The 21,024-nt window shown below is 46.3% G+C and overlaps 1 protein-coding gene across 2 annotated transcripts in view; it reads right to left on the minus strand.

Moving 5' to 3' along the window:
- Window positions 1-2,716: 2,716 nt before the first annotated feature.
- The window catches only part of RASAL1 (RAS protein activator like 1), a 49,286-nt gene continuing 30,978 nt past the window's right edge, over window positions 2,717-21,024 (minus strand). The window contains exons 12-20 of one of the 2 annotated variants that reach the window (XM_048515063.1): window positions 19,329-19,521; window positions 18,237-18,374; window positions 16,192-16,336; window positions 14,555-14,727; window positions 14,280-14,417; window positions 10,926-11,061; window positions 8,076-8,196; window positions 6,059-6,123; window positions 2,717-4,361 (exon numbers count right to left, since the gene is read on the minus strand). In XM_048515063.1, coding sequence (XP_048371020.1) covers window positions 4,228-4,361; window positions 6,059-6,123; window positions 8,076-8,196; window positions 10,926-11,061; window positions 14,280-14,417; window positions 14,555-14,727; window positions 16,192-16,336; window positions 18,237-18,374; window positions 19,329-19,521 — 1,243 coding nt within the window. In that variant the 3' untranslated portion in view covers window positions 2,717-4,227. Of the gene's footprint in view, window positions 4,362-6,058; window positions 6,124-8,075; window positions 8,197-10,925; window positions 11,062-14,279; window positions 14,418-14,554; window positions 14,731-16,191; window positions 16,337-18,236; window positions 18,375-19,328; window positions 19,522-21,024 lie in introns of both variants that reach the window. The other variant, XM_048515062.1, reaches the window with a different exon arrangement.

The raw sequence follows: 21,024 nt of genomic DNA on the forward strand, positions 1-21,024 counted from the left end.
CTGAGGGCAGCTCTGGAAGTGGGGAATATCAGGCAAATTTTCGACAGAGAAAAGGTAGCTCTGATAGGTGGCTATTGGCTAGTGTCCTTGGCCTCACCATCCTAATTCTATTTTAAAACTGAGGTCAGGTAGTGGTGTTAGCCTGCTACAATGAAAACAAAAAGGATTTACTGGCACCTTAAACACATGCTTAGACCACTTTCCTGGGAGTAAGCGAAGCCCCACTGAATATACTGGAGTAGGATCTTGAGGTGATCTGCCTGGAATGACAATGCAACATTACAGCAGATGATTTCGCAGGCCGTTTTCTCAGTTGCAAAATGAAGAAGAGGAATTTGGATTTATACCTCACCTTTCTCTCCTGTAAGCAGACTCAAGGTAACTTTCAAACTCCTTTCCCTTCCTCTACCTACAACAGGCACCTTGTGAGACAGGTGGGACTGACAGAATTCTGAAGAACTGTGACTAGCCCAAGGTCATCCAGCAGGCTCCATGTGCAGGAGCAGGGAAACAAATGCAGTTCACCAAATAAGAGTCTGCTGCTCATGTGAGGGAGTGGGGAATCAAACCTGCGTCTCCAGATTAGAATCCACCCGCTCTTAACCCCTACACCACACTGGCTCCTTAGCTGACACTATCAGGAATTCATTCACCTGCTCATACTGCAAGGTGGTTTACTGTATGCCAAGGACAGATCAGGTCAGTTTGGAAATGCCACAGCCAATGGGCCCAACCGGGACATCGAAAACAGCAATATTGCAAAAACGCAAATCACGTCTGTCTCCCGGGACACACGGTCACTGACCTCAAAGCTCCCACAATTTGACAAAAGAAATTCAAAGGGAGATCTGTCCCTTGGAAACTTCTGAACGACAATTTCTCAAACAGCTGGAGACCGTGCAATTAGGACTCAATCACAATGATGGTTTTCTTTCACTCTGGAGGCGTCTAATTAGTTGAGCAAGTTTTCTATTACCAACGATGCACACTGGTCTCATCTTATGTTCCCAGGAAGCCAAGGACACAGACTCTTCCGTTCTGTGGCCTTGCATCTCCACTGTTTACATTTTTCCTCATTATGTCAAATGAGGACAAACTTCTTACACCGACTGAAGTGGGCTTCTGTCTATGAAAGACACCGCAAAAGATCCGCTTGTCTTCAAAGGGACCGTGTGACTTCTTTCAGGAGATTTTCAAAATACACTGATGAAACCCAAAATGTCTGTTTCAAATAAAGTATATAAATGACTAAAAATTGGACAACTGCCTGAAGCAGAAGGGAAGGGACAAACCTAAAAGCTGACACATCTCCTTTGCTTAGCAAGCTTCAGCGGGCCGCTCTGCGTATGTTTCTAAAACAAGCCACAAAGCTGGGCTCACAACATGAGCAAAGAAGGCAGTGAGATGACTCTTAGGCCATTCCAGCTGCCTTCACTTTATTAATTCTGTTTATTTATACCCTGTCTTCCAGCTAAATGGGCTCCCAAAGCAGTTAAGAATTCACAGTATTTATTCACATATTTAGAAGAAGAGAAGAGTTTGGATTTATATCCCCCCTTTCTCTCCTGTAGGAGACTCAAAGGGGCTTTGAGTCTTTCCCTTCTCCCTCACAACAAACAACCTGCGAGGTGGGTGGGGCTGAGAGAGCTCTGAAAAGCCCAAGGTCACTCAGCTGGCATGTGTGGGAGTGCACAGGTTAATCTGAATTCCCCAGATAGGCCTCCACAGCTCAAGCGGCAAAGTAGAGAATCAAACCTGGTTCCTCCATATTAGAATGCACCTGCTCTTAACCACTACGCCACTGCCACTCCCACTTCATTCATTGTTCATCCTGCTCCTCACTTTGTTCATTGTTGGCCTTTCTCATTGAGACTCAAGATAGTTTACTGCATCTGTTACCATTGTTAATTGCATTGAGTTTCACACAAGAAAAGACCTTTCACCAGTATCTGTTGGGTCCTGGCAGAACACTGAAAGCTGGAACAGGTGAATGAACAAGGTTTTTTTTTTTTTTCAAATGTTAGCCTTCTACCCTCTCCTGATAGACAAAAATTCAACCTACCAGTCTATCATGGAATTCCTTCAGTCACCTGGCGCCAGTTGCTCTTCCTCTCTTGCAATCTAACCTACCGCGTAGGGTTGTTGTGAGGATGAAATGATAGCCAACAATAGTGGAGATTAAAAAAAGAACTAAGTAGGGTAAAAAAAGTTTAAAACTCATCTTAAAAGGTGGAGGAGCCCAACAGAGCAACTGCTCAGAATGGCAGCCGGAATCAGAACCCCAATTTGCGAACAGTTCACAATAGCAGAATTTCAGTGAGAGGAATGGACAAAATCATGGCATCGTGATGCTCTACGAATTCCTCTAACCTCTATGGTAAAGTTTACAGAGATTAGGGAATTCCTAGACTGTCATGGATTCCCCCCATTTTGCTCCTGCTGCTCCATTGATCAAGGAGCGTGGGTTGCTGTGGCAAGCAACCTGGTAAAGGTAGGCACCTTGCCTGTGGAATGTCCTCTGCCCTCGAGGTTCACCTGGCACCTGCCAAGATTTTGATAGCATTGATCTTTTCAAACTCATTTCACAGTGTGCTCTGCATGGGAAGAGTTTTGCAAGGCTCATGCTAAGTGTTAAATGTTTGGGCCTGCTTTTATGCCCTTTCTGGATTTTGAAGGCTGGATTTTTAATGGTGTCCCAATTGATATTTTTACAGAGTTACATCTTCACTGTATTTTAATTTTTTTAGCCAACTCGAACAGGCTCTACTGAGGCAACACTGAAGTCATCCAAATAAATAAACAAATAATATAACGAACATTAATGACTCTGCGTTGTACAGGTGGGGAGGGGAAGAAGTACATACCTAAGTTAAAATTTCTTACAACGCTTCAGCAGATGGAGATGGTTGTTGCTTCTTTGGTTCATGAGCCTTTGGCAGAGAGAAGCTGGGAGATCCGGCCATGGAGCAGTCAGACACCGCTCCACAGCATGGTCTACAGCTTGGTTCATGGTTGAGACAAAGACAGCCAAAGACATCCTGCCATGGCTTCCTCCTCTGCTGTATTCAGGCGTAGCCCCACTGCTCAAGCCCAGACTATGAACCATTACGCATGTTTGGTCTTCTTCTTGCTCCGCATGCATTCCCTTCAGGTTGAATTCTTAGTTACACATATGTTTCCTTTTTAGACTCTCCCGAAGGTTTCCAAGACTGGTTAAGGTGCAGCTTTTCAGGGGAAACCAAAGGGAAAGTGAGGGGAATCAGTATGAGTTTCGCTTCCTTTGGGTATCCTCGCTCCTTCTTGCTTTTCCCGGATGCACAAAAGCAATTTCTCCCAGTCAGACAGAACAAGAAAGTAGGGGGCAGGTCAAATGGTGGATCGGTTTGGCTGTGGACACTTCACAGTATGAGAATCTCGTTCAAACAAAAAAACATTGGGAAAACCCACTGCAAAGTACACAGCCTTAAGGAACACCTTGCATGCATAAAAACCCTATGTGGACAGCCCTTGATTGGCTAGATTGACTGGCAAACAGGAAGGTGGCACTGTGTAATGTGGACAAAAGGCTTAAGTAGGGCTGCAGGCTTTTAAAGTTAAAACATACCTTCTAGCAAATCTAGTTCCCTCCTCCCCAATAATAGGATCTCTATATGCACAGTGGTTCTTATTCCACACACTTTGCACTGCAATGTTTGCTACTTGTAGGCAGGAAGAAGGAAAGCTATGAGAGGACCTCAACGTGTCACCTTTTGACCTGTCAAACTCACCGACTCCTTGAGATGCAGCCAAGCATCGCCTACACAACTTTGCAAGAGTGGGACTCAAAAACTTGTGCTCTTTTTGTGTGCCAGTGCCATGTTCCGGACCCGCAGAGAATCATGGAGCGCACACGACTTTGTATGCATTTACCTGCCTTGTATGCATTTACCTGCATTTACCTAAGCAAGCAAGGAGACCTGCAGGGAAAGAAGAGCCCCCTCAGGAACCTTCTTCATGTGGGATCCATCCGAGCTTTGGTCAGATCACCGCAGCAGGACACAAACTGGTGCAGTCACCAGGGTAAGAGATTTTTGCAGCTTCTCCCAGGTACCTCCTCTCTCCCTCCAAAGCAAAAATTAGGTGAGCCCACAAACACAGAGGATGTCTCCCAGCCCCGCCCCGACAAACATTCACATGTCATCACATTACGGAGTAAAGACAAGTTGGGTCCCAAACAGAGGCGGCTACTCAGAGCTGAGGGGCTGGGCTAGCTGAGGCTCTCTCGTCCTCTTCTCGGTGCTCAAAGGCCTTGTGGGCCTGCTCCAAATCCTGGATGACTTCTAGCAAGCGGGCCGCTGCTGCCATCTGCCGGCTGTTGGGGTCTGGATGCGGAGAAAAGGAGGGTTAATCAGTGTGGTGGAAGAGGCTAGGCATAAAGGCAGCAACCCCATCAGGATGGGATGCTGGGACAGAGAGATCTAGTATGTCTTCTGGCAAGCGCGAATTCAATGTATGCATTCAATGTATTGTCAAAGGCTTTCATAGCCGGAATCAATTGGCTGTTGTGAGTTTTCCAGGCTTGGTGGCTGTGGTCTGGTAGTTTTTGTTTCTAAGTTTTTGTTTTAGATTTATACACCCTCTTTCTCTCCTGCAAGGAGACTCAACGGGGCTTACAATCTCCTTTCCCTCCCACCCCCCACAACAAACACCCTGTGAGGTGGGTGGGGCTGAGAGAGCTCCAAAGAACTGTGACTAGCCCAAGATCACCCAATCGGCATATGCTGGAGTGCACAAGCTAATCTGGGTCACTAGATAAGCCTCCACAGCTCAAGTGGCAGAATAGGGAATCAAGCTCAAGCTATAGTAGGATGCTCACACAGTCTGGTACTTGGGGAAAGAGGGGTCACCACTGATCTATGCTGAACCTGGCTTTTGCAGGGTAGTAGAAATCTGAAGACTATTGAAGCTAAAAGTCAGGAGAGGAAAGGGTAGATCAGTAAAGGCCTTGCCAAATTGGGAGGGCAGTGGTATGCCTCTCCAAACCCCAAACCCACTATTTTGCAACCAGCTGGGGCCAAAAAGCAGGCAACACTGGTTTCCTGCTAAGGTCCTCCAACAACTGTCAGGACTTGCTGAGCACCAGCGAAGGTCTGTGCCCATCCAGCTGTCCAACTCTTCATCAGAGGGCTCATCTTCTTCCCTCCTTACAAGTTCAAAGTGTTTCCACTTTCCAGCTTTATGAACACTGATCACTCATCTAAGAAAATAATATCATTCACACTTGGTTAAGGATATGCAGAGCTATTATTGTCATGTGATAGCAATTCACATTTCCGTGGATCTGGCAGGTAGGGCAGGGAGACAAATGTCATCTTCCCTTATTTAATCTTTTTTTTTTAAAGTCAGGAGCTGGTTGTCTGATGGCTCTATTTGAGGACTAAAATTGGATTTTGAACTGTCTTCTGTAAGCCGCCCTGAACCCACCATGAGGAAGGGTGGCGTATAAATCAAATAAGAAGGAAAAAAAAGAAAACCAGAGAATGGTTCTGGTGGGTTTTCTGGGCTGCGTGGCCGTGGTCTGGTGGATCTTGTTCCTAACGTTTCACCTGCATCTGTGGCTGGCATCTGCAGAGGTGTATCACAGAGGGAAGTTACACAGTGTGTAACAGACTTCCCTCTGTGATACACCTCTGAAGATGCCAGCCACAGATGCAGGTGAAACATTAGGAACAAGATCTACCAGACCATGGCCACACAGCCCAGAAAACCCACCAGAACCAGTTGAATCCAGCCATGAAAGCCTTCGACAAAACCAGAGAATGTTTCCAGAATTTCTCACCTAGGGTAAGAAGGTACATCACTTATGAGTTCTTTCGTCAACAACCACCACTATTGGCTGGCTGCTGGAATGCCATAAGTGCCAGGAAAGAAGATTCGGCAACAGAGTAAACAACCACTGACTTCTAGGTCCCAATAGCACTTATGTGTGTGCTGGTTGTCAAATTGTGGGATTCCCCACCCGCAATTTTGTTTTGCCTTTGATCATCTTGAGTTCAGGCAATGGAAGAGCCAATCCTACCTTTCTGAGTTCCTCTGTCTTGTTCCAGCGTAGTCTCCTTGCTTGTAAATTCCAGACATTTCTCCCTAGGAATAATGACAAGGATAATATGTTCTTGGACTGCGAGCTTTAAATGAATCAATACAGTTAAACCAGCTAACATTTCAATCGTTGTAACAGTTTTACCTCCTTTTCTACTCCCAGAGATAACTTTATTAAGGTAAAGGAACTTGGAATTCATATACACAGACTAATAGAAACCGTTTATCTATCCCAAACCCTAAAATGTATGTATGTTTTCATTATAATTTTACACTGGGGAAAAAAAGCACTTTGGGTCAAAGAGTCAAATGAAGCTAAATAGCAATCTGCTAGCATTCATTTCTTGAACAAATAAATGACATCAGTGGATTCAGACAAATCATTTTAAAGCATTCCTGCCAGAACACATCAGTTGTCTGCTTATCCATTGTTGTTTTTGCCTGATTGACCAGGTAAGTTGTTAAGAACCAAGTGGATAGTCATTTTTTTTTTAAAAAGCTGTTCTTCAAACAGGATTCATCCATAAATCTAGGAAGATGTATGATTGCCTTTGAAAAGAACACTCCTGTGTCTGTCCCTCCCTTCAGCTAGGCATCTCTTGTAATATATAGTTCTCCCCACTGACCCATCCCTCTTCAAAGTATCCTCAGCTTTATGAAAGACCAAGATCAACCCAGACAGGCCAAATAAAATAGAAAAGGGTATAAAATAGAAAAGAGTATGCAGTGTGCAGAAGATCCAAAGTACTTCCTTGGCATCCCCTGTCAAAAATCACCCCAGGGGTGGTGAAAGATTGCCCTGTTCAGTTAGCTGCATATGTTCCAAGGTTGTTTGAACTTCTAAGTGTTCAGAAATATGCAAATCACAAGATCACACTTATGTAGTCTGTGTATATATACACAAACACACCTCTGTCTGTCTGTCTGTCTGCCTGCCTGCCTGTCTGTCTGTCTGTCTGTCTGGGCACATCAAACTGCCTTTCTTCCCTTAGCAAATTTGAAATACAGCTTAGGCTGAGCTGGTGAACAGAATATTTCTTAAGGCAGGAGGCCCTCTGCTGGAAAGACAGTACAAACATGCAGTTGTGGGACCCAATACATGGCCACTAAAAGATTAGTCGAAGCCAGAATGTAATGCACACTGCAGTCCTGTAGGGGCACAGAAAACTGCAATATGTGATTTAGGCCAGAAATTCAACTTCCTAAGAATTCCTCTATGAGGGGAGGGGTGGCATAGAAGTCGAAATCATCATCATCATCATCATCATCATCATCATCTGAAAATAGAGATTCAGAAACTATGGCATGAACCAGCTGAGGTCCCAGTGGTAATCGGCACCCTGGTGCTATTCCAAAAACACTGCAGCTGCACTTGAAACATCTTCAAATTGACAAAAACCAACATCTGTCAGATTCAAAAGGCTGGGACCCGTACAACTACGACGTTGATACATTACAACATCCTAGGCCTCTGGTTGCGGCTCGAATTGTAATGAAAAGCCAACAACCAGCTAAAGATCTGGCACCTGTGATATCAAAACAAAATTAAAGTAACAATAAAAACACTGTTTAAAGAACAGATTTTTAGCCCTTTGTATAGACTTCAAAAAGAAACTGGACAATTATGGGTGAATTAGAAGGAATTATTGCATGTCTTCCAGAGGTCAGAGTGTAGCGTTCTGTGCCCTTCCTTAGCGGAAACAGAATTATAGGAAACAAGAGTAATTCTTCTCACATGACCAAATTTACTCTCCTGCTGCAGAATTTGCATCTGATGCAGAATTCTGGGGTTGTTGTTTTAATATAGTGTTGCCTACATATCAGCACTTACTGTAGCAAGCCCCTTCAACACAAAAAAAGCCGTGCTCGTTTTGCTAGAAAGTCACACAGCACCACAACATAGCTCTCTCCCATTCACCCCAGCAACAGAGTCTTTTCCTCCATCATGACAGCCCCCACAAATACAATACCTGCTATCAACCAGCACATCCACTTACCTGAGCTTGTCTCTGCCCAGCAGAAGTTGCCTGTACACCATCTGGGCCTCGGTGTCTGGGTCCAGAGGGTCGCTCCAGTCGCCGAGGGTCACGGCAGAATGGGTGCGGCTGCAGCCACGTACTGTAACCAAACCACAACCACGGGTGGTCCTGTAAGGTGAGGAATGGATGGCCACATAGAATAGGGCAGTGATGGCGAACCTATGGCACGGGTGCCAGAGGTGGCACACAGAGCCCTCTCTGTGGGCACGTGCACACAGAGTTCATCATGTGGGAGGGGGGTGGAAAATCACCCCCCCCCACACACACATCTAGGTTGGCCTGGGCCACTGAGCACAATGTGCGCGCACCGCAGTGAGCAGGGAGGACTCGGATGGCGGGCCTGGTGCCTGTGCTCTGGGTGGCTGCTGCCTGAGGGCGGGGGACACAGAAGAGGCAGAAATGCTAGAGAGGCACAGAGCGGTGCAGGTGGGACTTGCTGGAAGCTAGAGCAGACTGGCCCCTGCTCGAGCGGGTGAGGCAGAGGAAGAGGGAGCCAGCCGTTTTTTTTTCTAAACTCAAACCTCAGCATTCAGGTTAAATTGCCGGGTTGGCACTTTGCGATAAATAAGTGGGGTTTGGGTTGCAATTTGGGCACTCGGTCTCAAAAAGGTTCGCCATCACTGGCATAGGGTCTGATCTGGACTTGGGCTGACATCACAAGACAAGCCTCAGGAGAAGGGACTTTGATACCTCTATGTGCACTGTGCAGCGGCACACAAGTGTTAACATTTGCACACTTTTTAAAATACCAGAATTTTCTATTCAATGCAGGCCACCCTCACCCTGGAGCGTAGGTGGGCAGATTATGTAATTTATGGCAACTGAGGTCGTGATGTAGTCAGAGAAACAGGAAAAATATTACACCCATCTACCATCCAGGTAAAATCATTCATTTTTTTCTCCAGGCCTGTTGAAAACCCTATTTGCAAACAATAACTTGCAGCGCCATTCTAAACAGAGTTATGCCCTTCTAAGCCCATTGACTTCAACAGACTTAGAAGGTTATCACTTTGTGTGGGATGGCGCTTAATCATAAGCGCAGCCAAATAACCAGTCCCCTACCCTCAAGGGCTATAGATAAATACAAAATATAAAAGCTGAAAGTATAAATAAAAATAAATAAATTTTTGAATGATCAATTCACTGGGATACCTCTGTACCTCAGTTCCTCTTAATGATATCATCCACACATGCTGGGATTTAGGGGCCCCCAAGCATTTTCATATCATAGATCTTGCCTCTCCTTTCCCCGCCAAGAAATTCTCCTGGGTGGGGCCAAGTCCATTCACAGTTTGTTTGACCACATACCAAATATCCAGTGACTTCAAACAGACATAGTCCCAGGGTAAGAGACTGCACAAAGATGGGGTGCCGGGTGATGACCACAAGAAGAACTACTGGGTAAGACCAACCAGTTCTCACCACTTCTCTAGAAGTGGTTAGTAATTTGTTCTGAGTGCCGAGAAGGGGTTACTAAAGCAACCTCCCAGCCCAATAGGGACTGGAGGTTCGTGTGTGCGGCGGCACCACTGTGAATCCCACCACCATCGGAACCTGTTATTAAAATTTTTGGATCCCACCACTGGGTAAGACCCTTCATTCTTTTTCTCTTTGGATGGATTCAGACATGACACCACATCATAATTGGTGCTAACTATGGTTTAGAACTCAAATCAAGGGTTTAACTTCCAAACAGAAAAAAAAACTAGAAAACATGGCTCAGAGCTGTATTTGTTCTGCTTCATTCATTGAGAAGTAATCCCAAGACTCAAGTGTGGTTTAGATATAACACCAGATCATGGCTTGGTGCCATGTGAGCAAGCTCCTCCTATCATACATACAATTTCAATTAATGATTTCTGCTTTCATGAAGTCATAATTTGCTTTACATCTGAACTGACTGAAGAAGACTTTTGGACTTATACTACAACCTAGGCCAGTGGTGGAGAACCTATGGCACGGGTGCCAGAGGTGGCTCTCAGAGCCCTTTCTGTGGGCACACGTGCACAGAGTTCATCATGTGGGGGGGGGCAGAAAATCACCCACCCCCACCCACCCCCACACACACATTTAGGCTAGCCTGGGCACAATCCTTTACCTGGGAGTAAGCTCGGTTGCTGGCAATGGGGCTTGCTTCTGAGTAAACCCTCCCAGGGTCGTGATTCACCTATTCGAAGCGTTGTACGGTTGCTTCACCAAGCTTATGACCGAGTAACATGCGCCTCGGAGCCAACCGTTTTTTCTAAACGAAAACCTCAGTATTCAGGTTAAATTGCAGTGTTGGCACTTTGCGATAAATAAGTGGGTTTTGGGTTTTAATTTGAGCACTCGGTCTCGAAAAGGTTCGCCATCATTGACCTAAGCCTTTCAAATCATGTTTGCTTCAGTACAGGGCTTGTTCATGTCACACCAAATATTGGGAGCCATTTCTAAACCATGCCAGTGTGAGGGCCATACCCACACCATACCAATTTGGACACTATGCCAAAGTATAACTAGCTCTAACCACAACTTGCAAACCCACTTCAAACCCTGGGCTTCTCCTTTAAGTTAGCAGGTGGACTGAAAACCATGGTTCTGCAAGCTGGGCAACATGTCAAACCTTGCTTAAGGTTCCTTAACTATTCTTTGGGGAAACGTCTGAAATGAGCCTCAAATGTATGACCCACACAACTTCAATAATTTTTTTAATTGCGCAAAGAGACCCCCAAAGGACTTCTCCCACATCTAGGGACATCCCTGGCTGCTGGCATTACACGAATGGAGCCCACGCCCCCACAGAATCACTCTGAACCTCAGCTGGGTTACCCGTGCGGTCAGTTTGTAAACAACAAGTCCAGCGATTGCCACGGAAGGCTCCCGGGTGGCAGAAGGGCAGCATGCATTCGTTAGAGATGGTTGCTTTCCGGACGGCGGAGAGCCACTGGTTCAGCTCGTTGACGTTCTGCCAAAGGAAAGGACAGGCGATAGGACCCTGATTGGTTCGGCTGCCATATTCTCTGATCTATTAGCCAGATTTCCGAGTCAGATACGTACAACCAATTCATTTGGATGTGCGATCCGCCAAACTGCAGCACAACAACAGGGTTCTGATAGCTGGCATTAATCTTTCATGGTACTCAGGCTACACAGATGTCTCCCCCCCCCCTTTTAAAATACTCAGTTTTCTCACATCTGTACCATCCCAATGCTTGTGTTGGAGTCAACTGTCTGCACAATGCATCACTGTAGGAGAATTGTTAACATTCTTAACACTCTCACAGCCGCTGTGGCGAACAGGCACAGTAGGATCAACCGCGCAAACAAAAAGGGGCTTGCTTTGATGCAGCCATTCCCAGACACATGTGATTATTTTTTCCATCTTAAAAAATAGACTCGGTGCTGTGATTTAAAGGGAGGAACTGATGTACGTACAAAGGAGAGGAGTTATTTAACCTTTCTTCTCTGTACCATGTCTCTGATCTCAAGTGGTCTCCCTGTGGCCAGTATTTGCCGAACTTGGGAAACTTAAGAGACAATGGTAGGATGCCTGGATGTTTCTCCCAGCAGGGCAAAATCAGTGCTGGGGGTGGTGTTTGAGGAGCAGGAAGAGGGAAAGTGAAGCTCCCCTCTTGCCTGTGTACAACCTGATCCATTTTTGGGAGGGGGGGATTAAACTGTTTGGCAATTAAACTGTTCATGGATCTCCCACCCTCTAGTCCACAGGTATCAAACTCGCGGCCCTCCAGATGTTATGGACTACAGTTCCCATCATCCTCTGCCAGCATAGTTTGACACCTATGCTCTAGTCCTGTTCGCCACCACTGCTCTAGTCCAACTGGGAACTAAGTGTTACCATTTTTGGTAGTTCTGCAAATGGCAGGCAGGCTGAAATGGCAGACAGGCTTCTCTTAAGCCAGCGGTTCTCAACCTGTGGGTCGCGACCCCTTTGAGGGGTCAAACGACCCTTTCAGAGGGGTCGCCTAAGACCATCGGAAAACATATATTTATATTACAGTTATGAAGTAGCAACGAAAATAATTTGATGGTTGGGGGTCACCACAACATGAGGAATGGTATTAAAGGGTCGCGGCATTAGGAAGAGAAGAAGAAGAAGAGTTTGGATTTATATCCCCCCCCCTTTCTGTCCTGTAGGAGACTCAAAGGGGCTTACAATCTCCTTGCCCTTCCCCCCTCACAACAAACACCCTGTGAGGTGGGTGGGGCTGAGAGAGCTCCGAGAAGCTGTGACTAGCCCAAGGTCACCCAGCTGGCGTGTGTGGGAGTGCGCAGGCTAATCTGAATTCCCCAGATAAGCCTCCACAGCTCAGGCGGCAGAGCTGGGAATCAAACCCGGTTCCTCCAGATTAGATACACGAGCTCTTAACCTCCTACGCCACTGCTGCTCCTTTGAGAACCACTGGTTGAGAACCACTGCTTAAGCCATGGGTCAGAACCCCCAGGGGATTCACAAAACCCTACTCTGCTGGGTCAGGAGCTCTTATAGAACTTCCACTCCTTTGTTTGCTTTTGGAAGAGCCACTGCTGGAGCACATGCATAGAGAACAAGGATGCCGTGTGTTTCTACCCCTCTGTGCATGCGCGTTGAGAAGAGAAACAGTTTGGCATTGTTAAGACAAGCCACTCACTGGTAGGTGAAGGCGTTAGAATTAGCAGAAATGGCGTTTTTGCTTAAAGAAAGGAATTTGACTAAATTTTTGACAATTGGAAATCTATGATAGAATATGCAGATTAAAAAGAAAAATGAACTGGCGACTAGTGGTCTTGAAGGCTAACGGCCTTTTAAACGAAGAACTAATAGAGGAAAGTGTGATGTTCGTCCACTTATAAGGAATGTTTATAAAGATACAACTCTGTGATTGTTACTAAAGACCAAGAGGTATACTTATATACAACTAATGCTTGATGTAGATGAAGTTGGAAGTGCCTATGATAAATGCACTTATGTTTGTAATCTTTGTAACTTTTTTGTTGTGGTCAAAATGCTTCTAAATACGAAACAGCAAGGCAAGACATTTACTGGTGGAAAGGATTCCTCCAGGGTTCCAACTGTTGTCTTTTACTGTGCTACTCCTATGGTAGTGCTATCTGAGTAGATACGGGGAATGAATTGGAACGTTGCATCTCTATTAGAAAACAAGCTTATCACCCAAACCTCGTGAGAACTTACTCCTCTGGAATTTGTCCCATCCACAATAATGAGAAGATAACCTTTCCTGATACTTAAAAGATGTTGCAAGAAATAAACTAATTTACTTATTGCCGTTTTATCCCACCCTTACTCCAAGTAGCTTGGGCTTTTCCCTGCCTCCATCTTATCCTGACATCAACCCTGTAAGGTAGGTGAGGCAGGTCAAACAAGCAAGCATGACTAACCCAAGGTCATCCAGTGAGTTGAATAGCAAAGTGGAGATTTGAACCTGGATCTCTCCAGAATGAGACTCTCGCTCATACAACCGCACAACAGCAGCATGAATCAATTAACGTTTGGAATCGGTAGAAACAGTTTATATAAGCTGCAAGGGTAAAGCTTTCCTGGGCTGTATGACTTCAGGTTGCAAGGTTGTATTTCCACCCCCTGTTAAAAAAAAAAAAAACCCTCCTCACACAATGAAAACTGGTACTAACTCTTCTCACCAAGCTGTACAAAGTTGCAGTCTGATGTGGTACAGTGCAGGAAAACCTGTAGCATTTGATTCAGTCACTGGCCCTTTCCCCACTTACCTTAAGCCCCGTGCTACTCTCCTCAAGTAGCGCGGGGTCCCACAGCACTCCCCACTACAGGGGCGGCGACAATGCAGCTGCCCCGACGCTGCCGCTCTCACGCCCCCTTAGCGCGCGGCATCCCTGGCGCTTCTCGAAACGGCGCCTTTTGATGGGGACGTGGGTATGCCCGGGCGTGCGCCAGAGATACCGCACACTGAGAGTAGCGCGCAGCAAAGGGCAGCAAAGGTAAGTGGGGAAACGCCCACTGATACAAACTAGTCCAAGTGCAAAACAGGGAGGCAATAGCTTGTTTGGCAGTTTAGGTCAGCTAAAAAGATTTCACTTTGATGATTCCGAATTCCAGACATCACCTCATTCACCAGCCACCGGCACCGACTCCTTCAACACAACACAGGACTTACATAATCTAAGGTCAATGCAAGACCAGGGATTTACCTTACACAGGATGTACATGGTAGATAATTGCCCGCCATTGTCACGAGTTGTAACCTGCATCATGTGTGACTGCTGGAAAGCATTTTCATCCACCCGCTCCACTGCACAGATCCTTCGGACAGGGATAGAGGTGTGCACCTGAAGTGGTGACAGAATCCCCCTCCCTGGTTAATCAGAATAGACAGTTCATAACTGTAGCATTCTTTAATGTGCCTGATACAAAAGAACTTCATTAACGGCTTGACACAGCCCCAGAGCCAAGAGAAGATGCTTACCTGCCACTCAGGTGATCTGGAGTAGGACAGAGTCTTGTTGCTGAGCCAGAAATAGCGTTTCTTGAAGGTGAACCGTGAGATCAAGTGGAGGCCTTCAGCCTTACGTTTTTGTAGGTAGCCTTCCTTGATAGTGGCAGAAGGGTGGAAGGGTGTCCATGACTGGTTCTCGCTTGCTTCTAGAGAGAAAGGGGCACTTTTACTTCTGGGGTCTAGCACCAGAGGTGGGATCCAGCAGGTTCTCACCAGTTCCCGAGAGTGGGTTACTAATTATTTGTGTGTGCCGAGAGGGGGTTACTAATTGGGTCCGCTTTTCCATCTCCACACCCTCGCCTCCCCGAGAGGCATACTGCCTTTGAACGTGAAGGTTCCATATAGCAATTGTGACTAATAATGTAACTCCCTGAACTGGGTTAATCCCTTTCAGATACTGCAATTCATTGATTCTCAGCCTTTTGTGCCTTTTATCTCACCAGTCTCTATCAAAGAACCTGTGTGTTTCACCATTGCTGTGTTCAGATTTGTGAGTTGGGGCATTTTCTATAATGTGATGATGATTTAGAAATGACCTGGTGCAAAAAAAAAATGTGGTGGGGTGGTTGCCCGGGGGTGGGGGGCATACAACTCAGGTTTTGCCCAGGGCTCAGGTTTGCCTAGGTACACCTCTGCCCCCTTTGCTGAGGGGGGGCTGGCGAGGGAACCTGTTACTAAAATTTTTGGATCCCACCACTGTCTAGCACCCCTCTCTTTTCGTACTCAAAGAGGTCCAGCACAGGGATACCTTGACATAGATTTAATCATTTATTCCAGAATGCAGAATCTAGACTGTCTGCATACAGAAGGGGGAGAGGGTTACAATCTGAATCCCATGCCTGTTGGTCGCATGATCCTCTTCTGTCACATTAGCACAGCTTAAGAGAAACACTACTCTTAACCGCATGCCACCATGTCACAAGACCAGGCCTGCGGGGACCACGCCTGTCTTACAAATCGTGGGTTCTTTTTTCCAGATACTCAAAAACCGCTGAGTTCTCAAAGATTTTATTGGGGAAAAAAAACCAGAAAACAATAAAACTTTCTGATACAGATATTTCTCAGCTAACAGCACGATCCCTGGTAGGCCTTTGTTTCAGACCTGGGCTCAGGAGATGCTCCCTCCTGCCCATCTTGGATTAGAAATGCCCTTCCTTTTCTCTCCTGGGCTCTCAGGTAAACTTCGTTTTCTGGCCATGCTGTCAGCCAGTTCTTTGTTCTGGCTACTAGTTTCCTTTGGGGTAATTTTCAAAGCCTTTTGGTTTCTTGTCGGGAGATCAAAGGCCCTTGTCAGGCTAGTGTGAATTTTGCCTGATGTTGTAACCAGAGCAACCTCTTCACACACACAGAAACCTGCACAGTGACAGAATGCCATCTATCTGCCCAAGGATTTCTGGCACCTGACCTAGATGAATGTTCTCACCGGTCCCCTGTGCCTGTGGTGGCAAACTTTTGGCACTCCAGATGTTCATGGACTACAATTCCCATCAACCCCTGCCAGCATGGCCAATTGGCCATGCTGGCAGGGGCTGTTGGGAATTGTAGTCCATGAACATATGGAGTGCCATAGGTTCACCACCACTGCCCTATGCTGTGGAGAAGCTTACCGTTTTCAGTGTCCACATCAATGAGCCTGTCCAGGAAGTCCTTGACTTGTCCAATGCTGGAAAGGATGAAGGGGTGCAGAGGCTCCATCCATTGCTCCTTGCCACGGCCCAGTTGCAGACCCAAGTTGCCGATGCTTTGCACTGCCTGACAGGGAAGAGAGGCAGGAAAAGAAGGGATTGTAAAGCAAGGACAGGCCTGGGGGCCAGCTGACAAAATACCAGCGGAAAGTTTGGTTTCAGGCCCTCTTCTGTTGAGTTCTAGGATCAAGATGCAATACCTGCAATTAGAGAAATCAGGACTCCTGCTTTGGTGGGAGACCTCCTGCCCTCCATTGGGTATTCCCATTGCTGCTCAGCTGGGTGGTGGCAGAAAAATGGGAGGGGAAACAATAGGCAATCACCAGGGCCAGAAACATGATGACATCACTTTCAGTCAAAGTGGAAGCGATGTCACTGCATCCAGCAATGACAATACATCACCAGTAAGTCTCCTGGTTGCCAGCTTCAAATGTGGTAGGTCTGTGTTATTTCTATAGGAAATAGAGTTGCACTGTACTAAACCATTAGTGTGGCCTAGGATCTTACTATGAAGAAGAAGAAGAAGAAGAAGAAGAAGAAGAAGAAGAAGAAGAAGAAGAAGAAGAAGAAGAAGAAGAAGAAGAAGAAGAAGAAGAAGAAGAAGAAGAAGAAGAGTTGGATTTATATCCCCCCCTTTCTCTCCTGTAAGGAGACAATCTCCTCCCCACCCCCCCAACAAACACCCTGTGAGATGGGTGCGGCTGAGAGAGCTCAGAAGAACTGTGACTAGCCCACGGTCACACAGCTGGCGTGTGTTGGAGTGCACAGGCTAATCTGAATTCCCCAGATATGCCTCCACAGTTCAAGCAGCAGAGCAGGGAATCAAACCCGTTCCTCCAGATTAGAGTACACCTGCTCTTACCACTACGCCACTACTATAGAATTTTGCATCATCTAATGTGACATGCAGGGGTGTACCACCAAGGGAGACATATGGGGTCAAATATCTTCAAGCTGTGGCCACCATTTAGTCACGCAGGGGGCGGAAAATCGCCCCCCACACCTCTCCTCCTTCCCCCTGGGTCCATACACTGACTTCAAGACCTGGTGCAAAAAATCACTGTTCAGTCGTGGTGTGGGAGGGTGGCCACCCATACCAGGGGAGGGGGGAGGCTCAGATTTTGCACCGGGCTACATTTTCCCTAGATACAGATCTGGTGTCATCTTAATAGTAATAAAGGAAGACATTTCAATGTTGGATATTCTCCGCAAGGGGCTGCTTTATGCTATCATGGATCACAGATTTAACGGTGAGAGTTCCCTTTAAAAAAAGGACTGTCGCACAGATTTGCCTCAGTCTCGTAGTGTAGTATGGAGCAGAGGAGTAGCAAGTGGGGAAAGTGCCCGGTGCACTAGTGTGTCCTCCACCCCCATCCTGTCCCGTCCCGTCCCGTCCCGTCCCGTCCTACCACGCCACACCCCCACAGGGGCACATGCCCAGTGTGTTGCCTCCCACCCCTTTGGAGCTATGCCTTTGGTATGGAGCCACATTTCTTTGGTATGGAGCCACATTCAAGGTGACCAAATTTCCAGACCTAAAATTTGAAGAACCCAAGTTTGAAGAAGATCAGAAGTAATGTGAGGGACATGCCTACCCAATGTCAGGTTGGATGGGTTTCATAGGTCTGCAGTTGTAACTTAAATAAACAGTTCATTGTTCAAAAAAAGGAGCAGCAGTGGCGTAGGAGGTTAAGAGCTCGTGTATCTAATCTGGAGGAACCGGGTTTGATTCCCCGCTCTGCCGCCTGAGCTGTGGAGGCTTATCTGGGGAATTCAGATTAGCCTGTACACTCCCACACACACCAGCTGGGTGACCTTGGGCTAGTCACAGCTTCTCGGAGGGGGGAAGGGCAAGGAGATTGTAAGCCCCTTTGAGTCTCCTGCAGGAGAGAAAGGGGGGATATAAATCCAAACTCTTCTTCTTCTTCTTCTTCTTCCCCAACCACGTGCCCATGTCTCGGTGATACCTTTGCCAAAAGCAACAGGGTGCGACTGGTCTGGGTGTCTGCATGCTGGTCTTGGAGGTTGAACAGCTTTGGGGTCAGAATGGAGGGAGCGAAGAATCGGAGGAAGAGGAACCCACTGATGGCGATGTATTTGGCATCCTTGAGTAGAAAAGAAACGAGTAGACCAAAAACTCAAACATTGTTCCAAAGGAACTTAGGGTAGAAAATCTATCATAATTATAAAAAGTGTCCACGATTACACAGCACCCACTGCAAAAATCCTAAGTACGACAATTCAGAAACATCACCAAAATATATATTGATGGAAGTAATGTTTTGTTGAGGTGACACGACCAGATGTGCTTTGACATGATAGCTTCCCTTGCTCAATTCTGTTTGCTACAGAAAATCTTTTTTTAAAACCAAAGATCGTTAGGTTTAAAACATAGAAACATATAGTTGGATGAAACCTCAAAGATCACCTAGTTTGACCCCCTGCACAATGCAGGAAATTCGCAACTGCCATTCCACAATGACCTCTGCTCTATGCCCTGTGGAAGACATAAACCCTCCAGTATCCCTGGCTCATCTGGCCTGGAAGGAAATTCCTTCGTGACCAGTGGTGATTGGCATTACCCTGGGCAAGTAAGGAAGGGCCCCCAGAGGCAAGCACTGGCTCATCTCTTCCAGCTCTTCCACTCAAGATCTGCCTAAATTCACAGAATCAGCATTGCTGTCAGAGGGCCATCTATTCTCTGTTTAAAAACCTCCAAAGATGGACGGAACCAGTCCGTCAGGAAGCTCTTCCTAATATTGAGTTGAAACCTTTTTTTTTTATTTAATTTCAGCAAATTGATCATGGTCTGGGGCAACACAAAACAACTCCCTTCCATCCTCTACATGACAGCCCTTCAAATACGTGAAGAGTGGTTATCATACCTCAGTCATTTCAAATCAGAAGCTATGTGCTCCAACCTAAAAGATGGTGGAAGCTGCATGAATTTCCATTTTCCCCCACTCTAGATATTATGTGTTCCTTGGATTTTGCAGTGGGTGAGAACATGGAGTAAGTCCCATTATTCAGCTGGTGAAACCAGTTAAAATCTGTCCCACCTGATTCTCCATGTCTGGGAAGCGTTCCTCAACACGCCCATGTAGCTTCTTGAAAGCCACCCTCATGGTGTGGGGACACTTCTCTGTTGAGCCCACAATGGACTCAATGATGTCCCGCAGGTATCCCTTTAGCACCTCCAAACTACTGTCTCGTATCTGAGCCTCGGACAGGGAGCCTTTGAAGGAGATTCGCCTGAGAGAAACACGAGAGGGGAAGAGAGAGAAGCTCGTGCATTACAGCCAACTCTACTTATGGATCCCAGTTTTATCAACCAACCCTCATATCTCTGTGCAGTGGTTGTAAGTGCTTTCGTAGCAAGGGAATGAGGGCACACAGAACACACCCCGGCTATGGCTCATTCATGCACATGGCCGTGCATCCTTCCCCATCAATCTTTTCATTAGAAGAAGGGAAGAGTCTGGATTTATACCCCACCTATAAGGAGACTCAAGGTGGCTTACAAGCTCCTTTCCCTTCCTCTCCCCACAACAGACACCTTGTGAAGTAGGTGGGGCTGGGAGAGTTCAGAGAGAACTGTGACTAGCCCAAGGTCATAATTCGTTCCATTTTTATTCCATTAGACCTCCAAGAGCTTAGTTTCAAGCCCTTCGGGGGTGAGGTGGCCTATAAAATCCAATAAACAAACAAACAAACTTGAAATAAGCACATGGCGAGGGTGTGGAGAAACAAGGGGAACAGCTAAGTAAGCATTTTGTACTCAGCATAGGAAATCTTCTTTCATGACCCTGCCAAAGGATTCTTGGATGCTACAAATCTTCTCCGAGGGATTTGTACACTGAATGTGTCCTGTGTGAATCAGGAATGAGGAGGAACATTTTCCAGTGGTCAAACCCTTTTAACTCAACATTGAAAGCCCCAGCACAATGTTGCGTTCAATGTAGTACCACGCTCTCCTTGACTGCATCCTGGAGATGCTGTTGCTTAGCAACCTACACAAAGAGCATCTCTCTCAGGAACGTTGCTATCTTTGGAGCAGCTTAAATCTTTGAAGCGGGCTGAATGCATGTCCTCAGTGCTGATGTTCTATTAGATCTCCTGGCAAGACTCCTGTTGGTAGATAAGATTGAGGCCAATAGTCCTCGCATAAATCAAAGCTTATGCACACACACGCACACTCCTGTCCACGCTTGTAATGGAGCTGTGTTCTTCCTAAGTTTCAAAACTTGTGTCTCTTGTGAAGTCAACTCTTCCCCACCTCATTTCTCTATTGATCAATTTCCTTATCTCAAACTGTGGCATTCTGTCCCAAATATCAGTAGGGCCTATGTGTACTAGGAACATGTACTCAATCAAATGCTCATGATTTCCCCTGAAGAATCTTGAACATTGTAGTGTGAGAAGGAAGTGCAATAAAGAAGGCTACTTGCTGCATCTCTGTATGAATTACTTGTTTCTATCACATCAGCTTTCACTTGGCAGCAGATAATTCTTTTGAGTGAACATTCAATGAATCCAAACGTAGCAGAATGAATCCAAAGGAAGCATTCAATGAATCCAAACGTAGCAGAATTCTTAGAGAGGAATGCCCCTGTGTGAAAGTCATTGCTGAGGGCTTGCCTCTTTGCACTGACTCATGGAGAGGCACAGTTTTGAACTCCAATGGAACACTATGAGTGGCCACCTCTTTGTGTCAGATAACAACATCTGGGTGGCGAACCTTTGGCCATGCTGGCA

Source organism: Sphaerodactylus townsendi, linkage group LG13 (genome assembly GCF_021028975.2).
Source record: "Sphaerodactylus townsendi isolate TG3544 linkage group LG13, MPM_Stown_v2.3, whole genome shotgun sequence".
NCBI lineage: Eukaryota > Metazoa > Chordata > Lepidosauria > Squamata > Sphaerodactylidae > Sphaerodactylus > Sphaerodactylus townsendi.